Raw genomic sequence first — 13,666 nt, forward strand, 5'->3', positions numbered from 1 at the left:
CGACGGTTTGATGTTATAGACGTCTACAAAACCTAAGATTAAACAAAAACAAAAAATAACAAAAATAAATTAAAATTGTAAAATTAATAACAAATGACTGTGTCGAAGGAATGTGTGAATGTGAGAGAGAGAGAGAGAGAGAGAGAGATGTGAAGACCTGTTCGGCTAGTAGAGCGAGTCAATGAATTAGATCCTGTCTTCATTGCTCAGGATCGATCCAAGATCTCGCCATTCGCGAAATAGCTCGACCCATACCGCGTGGGGCCCGGCCGCATGCCTCGAATCAATCCGTCGACCAACCCCGCGACGTCCTTCCTCACGTTGTCCTCGTGCCTGACGTGACGTCACCTCATTCGCGTGGAACTCACATGCAAAAGAGCTCCGTCTTCGTCTTCCTCCACGGCGGAGATCTCGATGCTGCTGCCGCTGTCCCTCGATGTACGTACCCCTTCCTTTTGCCATCGAGCATCCAACAGCGGCATGCGGCGTTCCGTGTTTTCCCTCTATCGCCTTTCTTTCTGGTTGAATACTACCCACAGACGATGGTGGCACTATTTTGTGAATGCACCATTGTTTATTGTATGTGTATTTTAGAGGGAAGACGACAGGTAAAACCGACCAAGATTGGATCTGCAGTCCCCTATCCCGTTATGGTTTCTGGTCTGCTGTAAACAATCAGATGCTGCACGAGGTTGTCTCCCACAGGCAAGAGAGGGAAGAAGAAAACTTCAGATCCCAGCAAATCAATCTGTCAGATAAAGATAACATATAAAAATGCAGTCGATGTCCTTCTATGTCATGGATGCGTAGCGAAAGAGAGAGGTCATGGACTTTACATGACGATGAGTAGAACAGAGATAAGATCCATAGAACATGAGATATAGGATGGTAACATTAGGTAGATAGAGAATTATGATATCGTTTGTAGTAATTAGCTTATCAGTAATCAGCTTGACCACACGATTATGTTTCATAAGGATGATAACATTAGGTAGATAGAGAGATCGATGCACATCGGTTTGATCTATCGACGACGACGACGACGACGACGACTCTTCTCCTGGAAACCTAATAGTCCCTCAACATTGCACAATCCATTTCTCAGCTTAACTATCCATTTTATTGAGCTCAGCATGTGATGGAGTGTTCATAATGATCCCCTGATCTGATGCCTCGTAGTCTTTGTCGAAGCAGTAGTAGCTGCCTTCCCAGAACTTTGCACCGGTCATGGAGAGGCCAGTGGTGGCCACGGATCCGGTGCTCTGGTTTGCGGCGGCTGCTTGCTCCAGTGCCTGCACCTGGCTCTTGAGGAACTTCATGTAGTGGATCGCCTCGTCGAGCATCGACGCCGTGTCCATCTTGGTCCCGCCGGGCACGAGCTGCTGCAGTATCCTGATCCTCTCGCTGATGCGCTCCCTCCGGTGCCTGGCGGCCACGCTCTGGGGATCCTTCGATACCTTCACGTTCCGCCGCTTCGGAGGCTTCGCCGACTCCGTGTCGATGTGAATCGGCTGCATCGCCGCGATGCGAAAAATCATCTCCCGCATGGCAGCCGCCGGTGGCCACCAGCAGCCATGGTAGGGGTCTTCAAGCCACGATGCGGCGCCGGTCGGGGAGTTTGTCAGCATAGGCGTGTGCTGGTCCTGATTATGACCACTGAAAGGCGCAAGCGAAGAGGAGGGCGCATGAGATGTGGCAGCAGAAGCATTGCGGAATGGCTGAGAGAGACCACCGGAGTAGCTAACCGACGGCATCAATGTTGCTTTGGACAACTCGCTCAACTTCTCCATCTCCATCTCCATCATTACGGTCATCGGATCCATTGGAGCTGCTGTGGCTGAGGCTAAGTAGTCAACATCCATCGGTTCTCCACCCGTCACTGTGGAGGAGAGAAGAGTGGATGCTGAGGGACTAAAGAGCAGAGGGATGGGCGAAGGGAGGAGGAGAAGAGGGGTCGGACTTGGAGTTGTATCAATCTATCAGATGATAGCAGAGGAATAATTGACGACAAAAAAGCAAAGTGAAAGGAGTATCTCTCTCTGGTGGCCTTTCGAGCTTCCTTTTGCCTGCAGTGCTCAATAACAGTGCAGTGGCAAGGCTTTATATTACAGTTTGGATCTACAATTTCCATTTTTTGATATAAAATAATATACTATAATAAATATATGGAATTAATGTTTTTTGTATCATATCTTTACTTGCCATAACTCTGCTTCTTTCTCAATGTCACAATGGATTCTTGATTCAGTTCTTCTAAGAGAATGTCAACTTGTAATACATTAGTATTGGCGGCACGATTCTGCCAAACTGAGACAGCCATTCTCACCCTTGTTTTTTGCATAGATCTGACAGCTCAGCTCAATGGGAACGATATATGCCCGCATATGATCCTTCCATGTCCTGCCTCATATTCTGGTCCTTAACACCAATGTCTATCTTGTTTGCTTTCGTTTGAGAGCAACCAAGAGTTGACTGCAACTTCACCACCTTGAGCTCACATGCAAAGGGAAAATAACGCGGCAGCAACTCAAATGGAAATGAGGAGTCACAAGTGAAACAAGGCTTGTTTCATGCAGAAAAGATTGACGGTCTTGTTCTTGTTTGGGTCAGCATGCATGGCTGGATCACCATGTACACATTTTATGAATTTTTAGATCATGTACGAGGATCCTTTTTTGGTGATGTCGATGAAGATTCTCTGTGTTCTTTCTTACGTTTTGGTGCAACCTGCATCTCGTATTTTTGGTCATGGAGGGATTGCATGACACACTGCAACCATCCAAGTTCTGCATCGATCACTGCACCATATATCCTCCGGTTCTCTTCACCTCCCTTCTTTGTTTCATCAAGATGATTTCTCCTATGACCGCAACTCCTCCATTGTTACCCTAATTCTGCTCCTCTTCTCTCTTAGGCATTGATCTCTTATCTCATCATCGTTTCTTGAAAGGGCCACTCTCCGGAGTCCCAAGAACCCTAATCATTTCTTCTTGTTGCTGGGGGCTTTCTTTCATTTTTTCTGTGGATTGCCGCTACTGTGAGAGTTTCTTATCCATTCTTTTGTCTTAGTGTGCAGATCCCTTCCATTTTATTGGTAGCATAAGAAAGAGTCTTCTTTGCCTTATATAAAAGAATTACTGCATTTTTCTTATAATTGTGCAAGTTAGATGATGTAGAAAACAAGAATCAGAACTGAAAACGACTCTGCTATTTTTGCCTCTTATATTTAGACATGCCACAAGTCGATGATGTTGATTCCAAAACATGTTTTGGTTTTCTTTTCTTGAAGTATTTTTAAAGGAAAACATTTTTCTTACTATTTGTTGCTCACTATGTAGTTGAAGCTGTCCTACTAATTCTATCATTGCATACTCCTCTTGAGAAGAACACAAAACCTGCATCCAAATAAAGTGGATGTTCATCAGTTGATCTATATAGATTGCATTAGCAGATGAGCAGAACTTGGACATGACTTGTAGGGGACCAGTGTCATTGAATTGGGTTCTTAAAAGCTAATCTGATCTCTGGGGCAGATCATATAAAGTGAGTAATGCCTAAAGATTTTGCTGTTGACAAATTCTCATGTTATCATAAAATTTATTTTCACCTATCTAAAGACCTAAATCTCATCATGATTCCATAAGAAATAGTCAACTGTAGTGATGAGGAGAACAAAGCTTTTTTGTCCTGGCAACTAATAGATTAATCAGAGCTTCTGTGATCTTTTTTAGAGTTAACTTATACTCTCAAGAGTTATTATGTTTTGTTATCTACATTTTTTTCCTCTAAAATTAATTTTAAAGGAGATAAATCAGAGGAAAAAATTCAGATAAATGTGAGTGCACTGTACATTCTTTTTTCTGAGTAACCCTAAGTTGAAGAGTTTTGAGCAGTCATTCTCCATGCACAGCCATGAACACAGAAAAAGCAGAGAAAGAGAGAGAGAGAGAGAGAGAGAGAGAACAACAAATAAGAGAGAGAGAGAGAGAGAACAACAAATATTACTGCCTAGTAATTGATCCAAACTTCAACAATGTCAATCTAGCTGATGATGAACAAGGTTGATACAACAATACTGGGATCAATTATCTGTATCTTCTGTCGTCATTGTCATTGAGATAGATAAAATATCACATGTTTCTTTGAATATTTATTTATAGTTTCTGTTAATATTTTTTTTAATTATTCTTTATATTTTATTGTGCCACTAATAATTAGTTCACATTTTCTAACTTTCTGTAGATATACTAAGTTAATATCTAAAATGATTCTCTTATTTTATCTTTTATTAAAATGATACCCAATTTTTTACCAATAAAAATATTTTTTCTTGTCTTTTCAAGTAACTCTATTTATTCACTTAAATATTTTTATCTCAATAACATAAACTTTTTGTATATATTATTTTTTTACTATCGAATATTTAAATCTATAAAATATCGATGATTTAACGACTATCTTATAATTTTTTTTAATCTCAAATATACCCTATGATCGATACTTCTTATCATTTTAATAATTTTATTTTTATTTTACGAATAATATATTTATCAATCTCTCAATCTTATTATATAAATAACTCAAAACAACCAAAATTTTTACTCAAAGTAACTTCTTCATCATCCAACCTACTTCTACTAGTATTAAAATTACATTTCATATATTTAATCTTAATTTTGCTTAACCTAAAATTTATAATTTTTAAGAATTATCTTCACAACTCAAGTTTAGAAATAGTTTCATTTACACTCCTATCAATTAACATGATGGTTAATAAATATTGGAGAAGAAATGGAGGAGTGGTTGCATGCAAACATCTTTTTCCTTTCCTTCAATCATCAATGAACTTGGCAACATGGAAGCCATTAAGAGACGTGTTGGGTACTTCTTCCCATCAACGTCATATATTTCAATCCGTACCTTATCACCTCGCACCTTATCTTCTCCTTTCTCTCTCACCCACCTAAAAGCATTATGACGTGAAACGAACAAGAAATATAAAACAAAGCCATCAGGGAGACACTCACTGGTCCAAATGCTGTTCGCCGACCGTCCCTCTGCTCTCTTCGGGCCTTTGGGGTGGTCCAAGTGAAGGACAAGAAACAGCACTCTCTCTCTCTCTCTCTGGGTTCTTGCCGTTGGTTGTGGTTTCATGAATGGCTTTCAAGCAATGCAATTGCGAAAAAAGCTGATGGCCATGGCGTCCAAGATATCACCAACAGTGTAGCTGTAGAAAAGCTGGTCTCCGTGTGCTTACATCTCTGAGTTGTTCTTGTCTTTTGAGGACACCTTTCTGGTTGCTGTTGGTCGAGCCGATGGCCCTCCTGTATCATCTGACATGGTGTTCGCTTCTGAAGCAGGTCTGCATGGTTTAAATTGGAGAGTAGATTAGCTAGCAATCTGCATGTACTGTAGCATATCGAATTGTTGTCATAAAATCTTGATCAGCAGGCCTGTTCGAAGCTAACCAGTTTCGGCTCATGGGTCAGGCCTGCTGTGTCTTTGAAGACCTGCTTCGAGTTCTCCACCAGACTGAGTTGGGTTGGGTTTGGCATACAGGACTCCATGGTGGGTAGATCATGGTCCTTGGTGTCAAAGCACATCTCTGAGTTTTACATGTCAAGCTTGGAATTGGCTTTTCACGAAAAAAACCTGAGTCTGGAATAGATCACTGATGAAGTCCCTCCCGGAGAAAGGGAATCTCCCTCTTTTTTCTTCCTTCTTCTTAAGCTGACATTTCTTGGGGTTGGAAAACATAACAAGTCTTGATGCACAAAAATGTAGACTGAGCCGAGCTTTATTCTCTGATGAGGCTTCTGCACCATGCTCCCATCCTTGCCTCGTTTGACTTCCTGCTTTCTTTCGAGGACCTCACCAATATCCCTCCGTCTGGCTTTTCCTTCTCCTACTCCGTATAATCTTGCAAGAAATGGAACCAATAGAAACATTCTGATTCCTTTTTCCCCAGGCTGGAATTTGTTGGCTCAAACAAATGCAACACTTACCTCCCTTTACGCATCAACAAGCTGTACGCTGGTCGGAGATCTCAGTGCCTTTTGATGCTTGATGTGATAACAGCCGCCATTCCTTCGCAGTTGACTGAGGCTATATTACAAACACAAGCCCTGCATTTAGCTTGCTCGTGATCAAGTTTTCACTCTTCATCTGGTTTGAGAAATAGACAGCCATAATAGAATGGAATATATGCCTGCTATATATGTTACCTAAGTGAAAGAAGATGCCACCGATCACATAAAGTTTGAAACAACCAAAAGCATGTACCAGATGAAGAATCACAATCTTTTCGAGTGGCAATTTCCAGGATGAGACTCTGAATCCATTCGAGTCACTGTGAAGAACAGGAAGAAATTTCCTCTGAAGAGAGTATGCAATGTGGAAGTGAACCTAAAAAGGTGCTTTCCTCAACAATGGAAGTCCCTGTGACACAGAACATGCATTAGATACTGAGATGTAGGAAGACAAAAGTGTTTCCTTGAGGAAAGAAAAAAAATGTTTTTTTCTTTGAAGGATGCCTTAAAATTGAGAAGACATTTTTTTATTTTCTATTTTTAAATTTAAAAAAATATTTATGTCTAATGATGTTTATGATACTTACACATGTATTAATTACAACATGAAACCTATTACTTATACAATAATTCACTAATCAATTTTTTTGGAATGCATTTTTAAGGAAAGACTATTAAAAGATTACAATCATATTGGAGATAAATCAATTTGAAATATAAAAAAATTTAATAATGAGGATAACAATTCAATCCCTTTTGTTTAAACAATCTTCTTATTCCAAATTAACATATGATTTATTCTTAAAAAAATATTTCTAGTTAATTACTTTCGATTCTCCTAAATAGAGTTGTAAGATTTTGAATTCAAGGAATTGTTATTGTCGAATCCACATTTTTAGGGTGAAAATTTGTGATGTGACCTTTGACATTGGTTGGCTGTGCAAGTCAACCTGAACCACTAAAAGTCCAATTGACCAATCCGACTCGGTCGAGTCAACTCGATTCGATTAATACATGTGAAACGCGTGACATCAATTTCCCGACGCAATATGATTTTTGAGATATTATTTAGTCCGATTCCGACCCAAAATACACCGCTTTCGTTCCCATTTCTTTATCTCCCGTCTCTTATTGGAGCCGATCTCGCGCTCCGGGGCGGCGGAGGGGAAGAGACTAGAGCGCGAGCGAGCGAGCTAGCGAGGAGACCGACGTCGATCGAGGGAGAGGATCGGGACTGGGGAGCGAGCGATGGGGGACGCCTATTGCCCGGACTGCAAGCGGGGGACGGAGGTGGTGTTCGACCACTCGGCGGGGGACACGGTGTGCTCCGAGTGCGGGCTGGTGCTGGAGGCGCACTCCATCGACGAGACCTCCGAGTGGCGGACCTTCGCCAACGAGTCCGGGGACAACGACCCCGTCCGTGTCGGCGGGCCCACCAACCCCCTCCTCGCCGACGGCGGCCTCTCCACTGTCATCTCCAAGCCCAACGGCGCCCAGGGCGAGTTCCTCTCCTCCTCCCTCGGTCGCTGGCAGAACCGCGGATCCAACCCCGACCGATCCCTAATCCTCGCCTTCAAGACCATCGCCACCATGGCCGATAGGTATCCTCTTGTCTCCTTTTCTTCTCTCCTACCACAATATGCTATGCTGCCAGTACGCGGTACAAAGGACCGTCTTTCCTGTACGAATTTGATCATCGTGGAGACACGCCCGACGATTGGTTCATGTTTGGGGTTTTCTTCGATGGCGAATTCAATTTTTTCGTGTGTGAAACATCTTGGTTTGTAGAATGACTGGGGTTAGCTGTTATCTAAACGATAGAAGGTCTGGGTGCAAAAAAGAATGGGTTTACAGTTATTTTTTATCTCCATATACTATGAATTTAATGCAAAAGTGAAAAAATTGTGATGATTTGGTTATGAAATTTGATTTGTTCTTTCCAAGTTCTTCCATGGTCTTCTATGGTTTGCTTAATAGGATCAAACGTTAGTTTTTCTTGAAAGATATGTCCTGTGGTTTGTGTCTATCTAGGAAGAAATTTTGGTACAATTGTAGTATTCTAAGAAATATAGACCATTACTTATTTGGAAAGGCATGGATTTTAGGGACGGCAGAATGATATCTCCAGAATGGTGTAATGTCCAAACTGTGATCATACTCTTGTATAGAGTCACTAATTTGTGCTCTAACTTCTTTGAAGGAATAAAGAGGAGGAAGGGGTAAGAAAGAACCATGGTTGGTTAATTCTAGGAGCTACGTATGTTGGCATCCTTAACAAAGAACTAAATTGACTAAAATTTTGAATTGTAAAATAGTCACAACTATTGCTATGTTGTCAAAAAAGTAATCTTGGATGTAGGCAATTCAAGCTGCTTCCACAACTGATAATTTTGCAATACCAGAACTGATCTTTTGATGTACATTTCTAATTGGAATGTATTCATAATTTCATAACATTGGAAAACCCTTTTTTCTTTTGTTTGTATACTATTGATGTGACTTGCATGAAGGCCACTTTGTCCCAATGAACTGATTCTTTTCATGCACTATTTAGGTGCCTTCAAATGTTTTTAAGAGCATGATTGATATTATGGTCTTTGTTCAGTTTATTTATATAAGATCTTCATGGGATTCAGCCAGGCTAGATACTCCAATACTTATACAAGTTACATTAGTGGTTGATTAGCATGAAAATTTTGGTTGAACTTTGTAATGTTTTTATATTTACTCAGATATGATGGTTATTGAAGCTAGATCTGATCTGTTGGTTTTTTTTTTTGTCTAGGTTGGGTCTTGTTGCCACTATCAAGGTACAGAATCTCCCTTGATTTTATTCTGAAGTTCCTTTTTTATAATTTTATTTGTGAAAGCAGTGTATCTTACTGAATAAACTTATGATTTATGAGGAAAAATAACAATACTTTGAGTGTTTCTAAAAGTTCTGCTAAGCTTAGTATGGAACTTCATCTGTGGATGAGACGGATCAGGTTTATTATGTGCCTCAATCTTCTTTATAGATAATCTCTCAAGTGCCATTTGTGCTACATTTTCTCTTAGTTGATCAATTGTCCTTTACATGCTTAGAAAGGGGACAGGAATTTCAGGTTTTCATTACCATAGATAATTATATGGAAAGAAACATGAGGTCCTATTGACTTCTTAGATTCAAGTTACAAAATGCTGAATATGCTTTATTACAAATGATGGTTTTGTCATTCTTAAGTCCAAAGAGAGCTAAATCTCCAATAATCATTCATTTGGCACAAGAATCCGGCATTGAAATATGCATGACCTTATGAGAAGCTTGTGATTGAACTTTTACAGAACAGTCAATCTTATACACAAGAGGAGTGTGATTTGGACCATCCATGCTGACTTGCCCCACATGTTATTCCCTTATCTGAACATGAAATATTTACTTGGATTCACTCATTGTGTGATTAGGTTCTCGTGACAGAACACCAGTTGTTGGAGGCAATATTGCTGAAGACAGGCTGAATTAGTTTGTGATCTTAGGCGATTATTTTTAGGTTCATCTATTTATTTTTTTAGGACTGTCAACTCGACTTCCCTCTTTCTCTCATCACTCTCTCTAATTGCATCACTTATTGGATAAAATTATAAAAGGCATAGCTAATAACAGGCCACCTCAAACAGATTTTCATGCCAGTGATAATTGTAACATATTGTAATTTAGAGAAAACAAAGATTGTACCTTTTGGCATATTTTGTTATTCTGTTACAATTTAGGACACTTAAGAAAGTCAACCTTTTGCTTTTCAGTTAAAGCATATTTTAGATATTTAAATCCTGACTGGAAGTTGACTACTTTGATCTTTGCGTCCTATATTAACTAGTAAACAAAAACTGTCATATAGTAGTAAACAAGATCCAAAAAACCATGATTGTCCCTACTTTAGTTACATTTATTGTCATTGTATCATATTTGTTTGCTCATCCATAAGCTAGTATTAACGACTTTGTTATTGTTACATCCTTTTGCTATAATATCACCCAGAACTTGGAAGTCCAATTATGTTCCAATGTTTCTTCTCTTTATCCTATGTCATATCCATAGTATATTTGCAGTTACAAACATTTGTGGTGCATGGTTTATAAGTTCCTAGTAAAAGTTATGTGCTTCCTGCATACAGTTAGTTAGTAACCTAATTCTGTCTTCAATATAGGATGGTTGTTGACACTTAGCTGAATAGGATATCAGGTATAATTAAAATTCTGTAAATGGTTCTTATACTTTAATGATGGTTTTATCTGTCACTTATTAGGATCGAGCCAATGAGATATATAAGAAAGTTGAAGATCTGAAATCTGTTAGAGGGCGCAATCAAGATGCAATTTTAGCGGCTTGTCTATACATAGCTTGTCGGCAGGAGGACAAGCCTCGTACTGTAAAGGGTACATCATTTTTTGGTTTCTCTCCTATTATGGTTTTCGTCTTTAGTAGATATTGCTTAACTTATGTTTTTCCTTCATACAGAGATCTGTTCTGTTGCCAATGGAGCTACGAAAAAGGAAATAGGTCGGGCTAAAGAGTTCATTGTGAAACAGCTTGAAATTGAGATGGGGCAATCTATGGAGATGGGAACAATTCATGCAGGAGATTTTTTGGTTAGTTTTGGCATATTTGCTTCATCTATTGCAATTGCATTTGCCATATCAAATCGACATTCATTTTCTTTTGTTCCTTTTCAGTTCTTTATCTGAATTTTTGACTTTTTAACTTGGAGGTCTTAGTTTCTGAAACATACATGCTTATAATTTTTCGTTGCTTTCTGCCCTGATGATCAGAGACGATTCTGTTCACATCTTGGCATGACAAACCAAGCAGTTAAAGCGGCTCAAGAAGCAGTTCAAAAGTCAGAAGAACTTGACATTAGGTATTACATTTGAAATGGGTTGATAGAGCTGATAGGCAACTGCATTTTAGCATTTTTGAGCTTTGCATTTGATTAGTATTTTAGCTTTGGGATTGATAGATCTTGGCATAATATATGACATTATGAATTGTGATGATAGAACAAATACAAGACTGCCTTCGTGTGTTTTGATATTTTCATTTAAGCTTGTAGTTTAGCCTTGAGATTAAATTGATATCATATCTAGCAATGTTTCTCCCCCTGCTATTCATTAGATATTTTTGACACGTTCAATCTCTATCAGTTGGATTGCTTGTGTACTTTTAAGAGTTCAAGATTTAGTATGGTTAATGCTACCAGCCACAATGGAGGCCTGGATCTATTAGCCTACTTAGTGTTTCACACCTACTATAGCTCTATACCCTGTTACGGAAACTCTCAATCCTCCTACTCTGTACCAAATTTGATAAATTAGTTTACAGGCCCATCAGTATCCGCTAGTAACGTAGATTTTTCGAGTTTCTATTCTTAGTCCATGCTTCTAAGCAATCACATTTGATTTCACGAAGAACCAGTCAGTTATCAGATATTATTATCAACATTTTTCATATTGGAAAGCTCAAGTTTCAATTTGCAGGAGGAGCCCCATATCAATTGCAGCAGCTGTCATTTATATGATTACTCAGTTATCTGACGACAAGAAACCCGTCAAAGGTTCCACATTCTCTTGATCTTTTTGAGTTGCCATTTGGATCCTGTCTCTTGACATGAATGTTTCTTGGCAGATATATCCCTGGCAACTGGAGTGGCAGAAGGCACCATCAAGAACTCCTACAAAGATCTTTATCCTTATGCTTCAAGGATCATTCCTACCTTCTTTTCCAAGGAGGAGGATCTTAAGAACCTTTGCAGCCCCTAACTTATTCTTAGATCCCTACCTTCTTTTCAGCTCATGACTAAACATCCAAAGGAGTAGAGAGAACTTTTAGACTGAACTGCTGAGAGGGATGCTGCATTAAGCTAAAGATGGCCTGATTTGTGATTAGCATTCAATGTTGTTGCAAATTCGATCTGCTCGTGTTCATTTTTCTCTTCCGAGAGAGACCTCTGTTTTAATTTAGATGGAACATAATTAGAGTTTTAGTGAGTTACTTAAGGAGTCATTAAGCAAAAGGCTCTTGCTTCCGAATTCTTGTCCGTGCAATTTGCGACAGACGCTTATCGAGTACTGAATCCAATTATGTATGGGAACCAGTGTAATATAATTTGCCAGTTTCTCTTGCATATATATCTTTTTATCTTTTTATTTTCTTTTTCTACTCTCTTTGTTGGCCAGTCAATCAACACAATTTTTGACACAAACGTACGAGGAATTAATCCAAAGATTACAACCATTTTGATGTGGTGTGTGCTTTTCTTAGGGAATTATTAATCTCAGTTTTTTATTATGCCTTTCTTTTCCTCTTTATCATTCCTCTGAACTAAATGAATACAGTAGAGAAAGAAAGATTGGATGACTGATGCCGTCTTTGAGATGGAAGTCAAGACCACAACACCAAGAACATGAACCGGTAAACTGTCCGAGAACGGGGATCCCCAAGAAGCCCACGAGTTGCAGGTCGCCATCATTCGAAGGCCCAGGGACACTCGCTCCGAATCACCTTCTCTTCCTCTTCGGTGAAGTCGGAGACGACGCCGAAGTAGTGCCTGACTTCCTCCACGGACATCTTCTTGATGGCGTCGGCCACGGCCTGGCTGGTGAGGTCGAGCAGCCGCGGCACGTCGAGGAACGCGGCTGCGTAGGTGACGTCCAACAGCATGTCCTTGTCGAGCTCCACCAACTCCTCGTCGAATTGCTCCAGCGCTTGCACGCCCCCCGTGCCGCCGCCGCCGCCCGCGTGCCGCTGGCAGTACTCCACCACCTTGCCGAGCACCGGGCTGGTGATGCTACTCGGGAGGGGGATCACTTGCGGGTTGTCGCTGCTGCCACCGACTTCCGAGAGGAGGTTCTTGAGTGTACCGGATCGGTTGGCGGTGGCCATGTCCACGGTAAACTCCTGGCCGTCGTGGGTCTTGAGAACCACCTTCTCCTCGCCACCATCGGGCTCCTTGGTTCCCTCCGACATGATCGATCAAGGTTCCTCGAGACCTGAAGGGATCAAGAAACCTAAATCTCTTAGCAATCCTTCACGGCAAGGATAAGGATTTCACCTCGCACCACCTCACCTTCGTAAGATAGATTTCAGATCAAGATCTATCCAGGATAACAGAATCTAACAAATGCAGGAGCTACAAAGGGATATGCACGCTAAGGTTTGAAGCATGGTGCAAGAACAACCAAGAAAACTGCATCGTCTTCTTCTTCTTCTTCTTCTTAAGCAAGAGATCAGAGAACAAAGATTGCCAACACAGGAACAGAAGAAAAAGAAAGCAGAACACGAGAACTTGCATGGCGTTCAATTGAGGTTCCACAGATGCCTTCTCCAAGACCCCAAAGATCGATCAAACACGAACGAAGCACAAAGAACAAATCGAAGAGAAGAGGGATTTGTTTACCTCGGTGCGCCAGAAGAGAGGGAGGGAGAGGGACTGTTCGAGGAGATGGAAGAGCAGAGATGATGTCAATGATTATGCTATGTAAACACCACATATTTATACTTGTATATGCAGTTGTATGGATTGTGTTCTCTTTATTTATTTTGGCAAATTGCATGAACATTTTTTTTCCTACTTTATTCAACATAACCTTTATAGCTTTTA

At 40.3% G+C, this 13,666-nt stretch overlaps 3 protein-coding genes across 3 annotated transcripts; 1 reads left to right on the top strand and 2 right to left on the bottom strand.

Moving 5' to 3' along the window:
- Positions 1–905: 905 nt before the first annotated feature.
- LOC135631109 (transcription factor HEC2-like) lies at positions 906–2,054 on the bottom strand. The gene has a single exon (XM_065138528.1). It carries the CDS (start codon positions 1,860–1,862, stop codon positions 1,107–1,109), a length of 756 nt encoding a protein of 251 aa, XP_064994600.1. The 5' UTR covers positions 1,863–2,054; the 3' UTR covers positions 906–1,106.
- Positions 2,055–7,133: 5,079 nt separating this feature from the next.
- Positions 7,134–12,190, top strand: LOC103975524 (transcription initiation factor IIB). The gene is made up of 7 exons (XM_009390506.3): positions 7,134–7,630; positions 8,815–8,839; positions 10,316–10,445; positions 10,528–10,658; positions 10,839–10,927; positions 11,544–11,620; positions 11,692–12,190. Exons 1-7 carry the CDS (start codon positions 7,278–7,280, stop codon positions 11,823–11,825), a joined length of 939 nt encoding a protein of 312 aa, XP_009388781.1. The 5' UTR covers positions 7,134–7,277; the 3' UTR covers positions 11,826–12,190.
- Positions 12,191–12,531: 341 nt separating this feature from the next.
- On the bottom strand, positions 12,532–13,032 carry LOC135631593 (SKP1-like protein 5). The gene has a single exon (XM_065139331.1). The coding sequence runs from the start codon at positions 13,030–13,032 to the stop codon at positions 12,532–12,534; it is 501 nt and encodes a 166-aa protein (XP_064995403.1).
- Between the last annotated feature and the right edge of the window lie 634 nt (positions 13,033–13,666).

Source organism: Musa acuminata, chromosome BXJ3-2, assembly GCF_036884655.1.
Source record: "Musa acuminata AAA Group cultivar baxijiao chromosome BXJ3-2, Cavendish_Baxijiao_AAA, whole genome shotgun sequence".
Classification (NCBI taxonomy): domain Eukaryota; kingdom Viridiplantae; phylum Streptophyta; class Magnoliopsida; order Zingiberales; family Musaceae; genus Musa; species Musa acuminata.

Excerpts from the sequence above, each read along its gene's own strand:
- LOC135631109 (XM_065138528.1), bottom strand. The coding sequence starts at position 1,862 with ATGGATGTTGACTACTTAGCCTCAGCCACAGCAGCTCCAATGGATCCG.
- LOC103975524 (XM_009390506.3), top strand. The coding sequence starts at position 7,278 with ATGGGGGACGCCTATTGCCCGGACTGCAAGCGGGGGACGGAGGTGGTG. Across the intron at positions 8,840-10,315 it reads GTCTTGTTGCCACTATCAAG|GATCGAGCCAATGAGATATA; the intron begins GTACAGAATCTC and ends GTCACTTATTAG. Across the intron at positions 11,621-11,691 it reads CGACAAGAAACCCGTCAAAG|ATATATCCCTGGCAACTGGA; the intron begins GTTCCACATTCT and ends GTTTCTTGGCAG.
- LOC135631593 (XM_065139331.1), bottom strand. The coding sequence starts at position 13,032 with ATGTCGGAGGGAACCAAGGAGCCCGATGGTGGCGAGGAGAAGGTGGTT.